Raw genomic sequence first — 7,662 nt, 5'->3', positions numbered from 1 at the left:
ATGTTATATATGTATATATATATATATATATATATAACATGATTATATATATATATATATACGTGTATGCGTTAAACAAACCTTAGCAAGGTATATATTTACAGCTTCCTTGTTTGTTGCCTGGTCGAGCGGAAGAGTTAGGCTGAGTATATTATCAGTCGTCGTTGAGTACCGAACTTTCCCGGTTGCCCCGCACTGTAACCTCTCTTCGACTTGATACCTGTCAATATGCAAAGACGATAAACCACGTGTTAGTTTTGAGGTTTTACTTGTGCTCCTGTTGACCTGCGTATATGTAGGAGCATTGGTGATAGCAATACACCTTGTCCCTGCTGAGGTGCGATAATTGATGCATGAATACCTGGGGGTTTAGAGTTTTAAGGTTTTAGAGTTTAGAGGATGCTTACATACCCAGCTACCTTCTACATACACCCAGCAGAGTCTATCACGTACACCGTCGCAAACTCTTCTCTGCTGATGTTGTAGGCATAGACAAGCACTTTACTTAAACCTTACCACTAGACTGTCATGAGTCACTCAGCCGCTCTCTCTTACCACTAGACTGACATGGCTACAAACCCTAAACCTTATAACCCTTAAACCCTGAAACGCAATACTTAATGCGAACTGTTAACGGCCTATCTATAGACGCGGCATTTTCTTGAACTAATCCTTGCGGTGCTTACAAATCAGTAATACCTGAACAAATGCTCCAGGGGTACATCCTTATCAGTATTTTTGGACCCCGTTGCCCTGGTTTGCTTCTCGCTGATAGTCAGAAGATACTGGAAGAACTCCAGTGCATCCTGTATGATAAGTGTATGATAAGTGTATGACAAGTGTATATATGATAAGCGTATGATAAGTTTACGATAAGTGTATATATGATAAGTGTAGGATGTTGTATGATAAGAACCTCAATATCGTAAACAAACTACACAATGACGGTCCGAACTGCAGTATACCAAGGGCATATGGGCAGTCCCAATAGGCGAGTGAATAGACAATCAGGGCCAGATACATGCATGTGAGGGGACATTTCTAGATACTCTGGTGCAGACCGACATTCAACGGAATGAGAACGCAGAGATGTGAAAGTGGTCACCAGATCATCAACAGTCCTAAAATTGTTGTACTGGTGTGCAAAACTTGGGCCGTCCGTGCAACTTACGTATCGACACCCTTTGACAGGTCCTCAAATCATTAAAGGACTATGATTAAAGGTTTAAGGTTAAAGGTCTATTTTTGAAGGTCAATGATCAATGGGTTAAAACTAAAGGACTAGTACTTAAGGGTCTATGGTTTAAGGTCTAAAGTGAAAGGTCTATGGTTAAAGGTTTAAAGTTAAAGGTCTGTGGCTATAGGTTAAAGTGAAAGGACTATGGATAAAGGTTTAAAGTTAAAGTTCTAATACTAAAGCTTTATCTTTAGTCTGCGGTTTCAAGGTCTATGATTAAATGTATATTCCATGGTCAAAGGTCTATGATTAAAGATTAACGATTCAAGCAGTCAAAAGTATGCACACCAATTATAGGGTCTTTAGAGCTCGAGTAAACCTTAAAATCGGTCATGGCAGACAAAAGTATGCTCACGCACACACACAATCGCCCAGGCACACCTCAGCGTACGGCTACGGTACACAAATGCACTCACGCCACCGTATGTAGCCATGCCTATATCCACTACTACCCCCCACACACCACCAAAACCCTCACCACCAACCACCCCACCTCCGGCCACTCCGGTCCACAATGTGTTTCTAACGGGTACACTCGCACACAAATGCACATAGGCAACGGCATAAGTTGATAGAGCCCATGCAATGTGCGTGAAGGCTTACAACGCAAACTTGGTTATTCCAAGGCAGCCATACGGATGAAGACACAAGCCCTTGGTATACATGCATGCTACATCTATCCATCTACATACGTCTACCCACACTAGACGACCAATATCATACACACATAACCCCTACCCATCTGTAGACATGTCTCTACTCCCCCTCACACACACACCCGGCGAATAGACCCACACACCTGCTGACGGCTGTTGCTGAACTCCGGATGGCCTCTGCCCACCACTGTCTTAAAACTGCTGGGGCGTATGCCATTGGTGTCTTCTGGTGGAGTATCGCCTGCTCAGCCAAAGGGGTGCAAGGATGAGGCATGATACAAAGAGGGCGAAGCAACAGATACATACACATATACACATATATACACAAGTTTAAAACACATACACATATATACATAGTATACGCGTACAGAAACACCCATGTACTCCCCCGTTAGTCATGGATAGTCAGAAAACGTACCAACAGGTGTCTTAGGTGATTTATGTGTATATGTCTGTGTGATCGTGTGTGATTGTTTGTGCGTGTGCGTGCCTGAGTAATCCATGCTTCTCGTTCACCTTCACTGGTCGGTGGCACTGGCTTCGAGCCATGTCTGTGTGTGTATGTGCGTGTGTAAGTGTGTGTGATTGTGTGTGCCCGTGTGTGTGTATGTGTGTGTATGTGTGTGTATTCGTGTGTGTATGTGTGAGTGTGTATATGTGTGTGTGCCTGTGTGTGCCTGTGTGTGCCTGTGTGTGCCTGTGTGGGCTGTGTGTGTGCGTGTCTGAGTAATCCATGCTTCTCGCTCACCTTCACTGGTCGGTGGCAGTGGTTTGGAGTATGCGCCTGACAACAACCCATAAGACAGCTTGTTCAACTGCACATTAAGGTCATTCACTGGGTCGCTCACATGTGAGCCGTAGTCAAAGACTGCCTCCTTAGTGGGCGTGAAGGTAGAGGCATACTCGGGGATGGAGAAGAGCAGCTGCATGGTGGATGCCAGGTAGCAGCTGTTGCCAAGGTTACGCATGCCTGTGTATCCGGGTCCATATAGGGGCACCAAGTCGTGGCCACTGTAGAAGTGAAGAATATCGGACAAATGAAACCCCGTTATGTACGGTGGGACACACACTCACACATATAAATTTATATATATATACACATATATATATATATACGTACACACACACACACACACATATATACATATATATATATATATATATATACCTACCCACCACACGTACATGCACACACACACACACACACACACATGTATATATATATATATATATACATATATATATATACCCACACACAAACACAGACACAAACACATAAGTGAGTGATGTTATTAGTGGGTTCAATGATAGTTGGGGGTCTTGATATATATGTGAATGTACACGTAGAAAGTACTGGTTATGCGATGTCTTGAGTATCACAGCAAGCGGGTGCACTAAGCTGTACCCCCAGGGCAGGTAGGTGCAGATCTCAATACGTATCAAATACGTAAACGCTCTGTGGCCACCCCACATCCCATAGTTATTTACAACTGCAGGGCAGAGCAAGTCGAAGTAGACAGTTCAAACGGATTTGCGGCATGAGCTACGCGAGTGAGTGCCAACGAGTCCCTAATCTCAAGTGGACCGAGAAGGAGAGAACTGGGATGTGCTAGTATATAATGGCCAAATGGTGGGTAGCAATAGGGGGTAGCAATATAGCAATAAGGGGTAGCAATGGTGGGTACGTACGCAATTGCCCTGGGTAGGTGTGCCGCCAATCGGTGTATGAGGACCAATGCACATGTAGTTGAATGCGTGGGCTCTGTGGCCCACAGCCCTGTCCACATATGAGCACACTCGGACATGGGTGGACAGTCCCGCCCATGCCCCTGTAGAACTCTAGACTCAACTGCAGGACACTACCTAGTCACATCGCTATCGTATACACAAGCATCCGGATGAAGCCCCAGAGGTATCTACCCCATACACATGCGCACACACAGGCCCCTCCCGCGTGGCAACACACCTCTCGGTCACCATGCTCCATTCATGCTTCATATTCTGCTCCAGTTCGAGCTCCGCCATAGTTTTCTCTGTCTTCTCAACAGTACAGCGGTGTGTACGCATGCAACGTAATGGTATCGAGCGAGTGCGTGTGAGTACTAAAGTATGTGCATGCGAGTACAAAAGAAGGTGCGCGTATGCCTGACCCCCCCACAGATTCAAGACCTACCCTCCAGTGAGACAATCAAGTCGTCTCCGAAAAATCGATCGCATGACGCACACAGATGCGCAATAGATCGTCCGGCGCATATTCTCTCTCCTAACATTGGCGTATACCCCTATGATGACAGTATACACACCCAAGCACCATAACCACAAACCACTCCCCAATTCTCTCACCCACCTTCTCCATATTGACCATGTTGATCCCAAAGTGCTGTAGCTGCAGCCCCAGGTGTGGGTTGAGCACCATGTCATCGCATACATAGCAGAACACGTCGCCGCCATCCGCCGAGATAGTACCCATCTTCACAGCCAATGGTTTGTTAGTCTCTGTGTAGTACTCCAGTGCGTGACCGTTGCCTCCGGTGCCGTCGAAGTTCATGCGACCGCACAGAATGGTTCCGTCCTGCAGATTCAGCCTGTGTAGGTAGGGCCTTTTGGTATTAGTCTATATAGGTTTGACTGTGTGAAGTTAGGTTCGTGAGACTGCGTGTAGGGCCATTTGGTATTAGTCCACACTCGGACGGCTGTGGAGATACGTTTTGTGAGACACTGATGGGGCGACACATCGCGATATGTGATGAAGTGTGTCGGTTAAAGTGTGAGAGACAACTCTGAATATCTCCACAAACTCTTCCATATCAAGATAACAAAGAAGAAGGGGTGCACTGTTAATACACACGAATATTAAAGACGAAAGGATGGACTCATAATACACACGAATATTGAAGAAGGAATGGACTCATAATACACACGAATATTAAAGAAGGAATGAACTCATAGTACACACGAATACTAAAGAAAGAATGGACTCATAATACACACGAATATTAAAGAAGGAATGGACTCATAATACACACGAATATTAAAGAAGGAATGGACTCATAATACACACGAATATTAAAGAAGGAATGGACTCATAATAACTTAATTCAAGGGCTGTCCTTGCAATAAAAAGGGTTCCCCAAAGCACCTCACCAGAGATTGTCGTCTTTGTCACATTTGATGCATTTGTGATGTCCGGATGAAGGGATGGTGACATTGTTGTCTATTTGCTGTAAGTTGCGCGCGTGCTCACATTCCTGGCGCATTTCCTGAGAATGACAAATGAGATGAGACAGCTCATGTTTAGAAAGCGTGTGCACAGGTCTGTGCGTACAGAGTGTGTACAGTAGACTGATGGGTGGCATGGCATTCTCCTGTGTGTGCCCATAACTTCACTGACATGCCAGGCTACAGTACTTAACTAATCTTAACTAACATGTCAGGTTGGAGTACCTAATTGACATGTCAGATTAAAGTACTTAACTGACATGTCAGATCAAAGTACTCAACCGACATGTCAGGTTAAAAAACCTACTTGATATGTCAAGGTTAAAGTACTTAACTGACCTGTCATGTTAAAGCACTTAACTAACATGTCAGTTTAAAGTACTCAACTAACATGTCAGGTTAAAGTACTTAACTGACATGTCCGATTAAAGTATTCAAATAGTGCGTCAGTTTAAAGTACTTAATAGGCATGTTAGGTTAAAGTACTTAGCTGACATGTCATGTTAAAGTACTTAACTGAACCGTGGCAGACCGTGCACTCTACGCTTGTGTGGATGTGAGGCTATTTCCGAGATCACAACTCACCGTAAACGTGCCTCATGCACACATATGAGATATCACACAGTGGCACAGCACCCAATAACTTGAGTGTTATCTGTGGGTGCGTGTATATGACAAGCAGTCGCTTGAACCCAGGATTCGCTAGGCGATGAGAGGTGTCTATCGTATACTTGAACATGCCAATACGCACCGCTAAGGAAAGCCTTCGATATGGCATCTGTATCATCCATTATCTACATGCAGGTATCCACATATACCTGTGGGTGTCATGCACAAACGCTTATAGCGCTCACTCGCTGCTATAAGGATACCAGAAAGACGCTGCTGCCAATAGTCACGTGTACTGTCATGTAGTATAACCAGATATCGAATGAACACTCACAACTCAAAGGAGAATCCACACGCTCGACAGTAAGATACACCGTGCTATACCACAGGAGACTACCAGCACAGAAGTTCGGTACTTAGATGCATGCACTTCGTCTGTCTACCCCCACTTGATTAAACTAAACTAAACTAAACTAAACTTAAATTAAACTGAACTAAACGTGTTGTGTACCAAACAGACACGCACATCTCTGAGGGGTTTGTATCCAGCTGCTAAGTCATAATGTCGCGTGCATGTGCAGCGTTATGGCTGTCAAGAGGGTGTGTTTCCAGGACTATATCAAACTTGTATACGGTTGCTCATTCAAAAAAAGGCCGCAAACCCTAAACCCTGCGTATTCAGGCAGCACATTAACGCTGTTTCAAACACCACGCACTTGCCAAACCACACTCTCTTCTAACGCGTGCGGCGCTATCGCTCACTAGGATGAGTGGCCCTGAGACAAAACTACTAGTAAGCGAACTAGTACTATATACTAGCATATAAAATATATTATATACTATATACTAGCATATAAAATATATTATATACTATATATTAGCATATAAAATATATTATATACTATATACTAGCATATAAAATATATTATATACTATATACTAGCATATAAAATATATTATATACTATATATTAGCATATAAAATATATTATATACTATATACTAGCATATAAAATATATTATATACTATATACTAGCATATGAAATATATTATATACTATATACTAGCCTATAAAATATATTATATACTATATACTAGCCTATAAAATATATTATATACTATATACTAGCATATAAAATATATTATATACTAGTATATGACCTATTAGCTATATACTAGTATATGACCTATTAATTATATACTAGTATATGACCTATTAACTATATACTAGTATATGACCTATTAACTATATACTAGTACATGGACTATATACTATATACTAGTATATGAACTATATACTAGTATATGAACTATATACTGTATACTAGCATATGAACTATATACTATATACTAGTATATGAACTATATACGATATACTAGTATATGAACTATATATTATATACTAGTATATGAACTATATAGTATAGACTAGTATATGAACTATATACTATATACTAGTATCAGGATATGAACTAATATCATTCAACGAAACAGCCATAGATCAACTACGGCACTCCCTAGCGGCAGATACAACCCATCGAACACTGCACACCTACCAAGCCACACATACGGCGCCATGGATTTTTATTGGGCGGAGGATAAATTCTAAATATAGACACTCCTACAATCCAACGAAACACCAAGGATTGGCTCCTGCACACCCGGAACGTACACACCTGCCAAGCCATACTCTCCTCCACACGTGCGGCGCTATCGCTCTCCAGAATAGCCTGAACGGTACGACGGACTAGAGTGTGCATATCTGGGTCATCCCCGCTATATGCGACAACAAAAACAAAAACACATACTTGAGATGGTTTCAAAGGACTGCCAAAAGTGAAGTACGGAAAAGGGTAAATGTCTCATTCTACGGCAGTTTAAGGTCAATATGCGTGTACAGGAGATAAGGGTAGGTATGTTGTTGATAACTTATAAACGCAG

The 7,662-nt window shown here is 42.5% G+C and overlaps 1 protein-coding gene across 1 annotated transcript in view; it reads right to left on the bottom strand.

Moving 5' to 3' along the window:
* The window catches only part of SARC_03589 (hypothetical protein), a gene marked incomplete at both ends in the record, with an annotated part of 12,864 nt that overhangs the window by 1,756 nt on the left and 3,446 nt on the right, over positions 1 to 7,662 (bottom strand). The window contains 8 exons of the mRNA XM_014302627.1: positions 82 to 220; positions 700 to 806; positions 2,037 to 2,116; positions 2,642 to 2,904; positions 3,860 to 3,933; positions 4,241 to 4,478; positions 5,038 to 5,153; positions 7,398 to 7,497. Of these exons, the coding sequence (XP_014158102.1) occupies positions 82 to 220; positions 700 to 806; positions 2,037 to 2,116; positions 2,642 to 2,904; positions 3,860 to 3,933; positions 4,241 to 4,478; positions 5,038 to 5,153; positions 7,398 to 7,497 (1,117 nt within the window). The remainder of the gene's footprint in view (positions 1 to 81; positions 221 to 699; positions 807 to 2,036; positions 2,117 to 2,641; positions 2,905 to 3,859; positions 3,934 to 4,240; positions 4,479 to 5,037; positions 5,154 to 7,397; positions 7,498 to 7,662) is intronic.

This window comes from Sphaeroforma arctica (assembly GCF_001186125.1).
Source record: "Sphaeroforma arctica JP610 unplaced genomic scaffold supercont1.185, whole genome shotgun sequence".
Classification (NCBI taxonomy): Eukaryota; class Ichthyosporea; order Ichthyophonida; genus Sphaeroforma; species Sphaeroforma arctica.
This window is presented reverse-complemented; position numbering and strand designations above follow the sequence as displayed.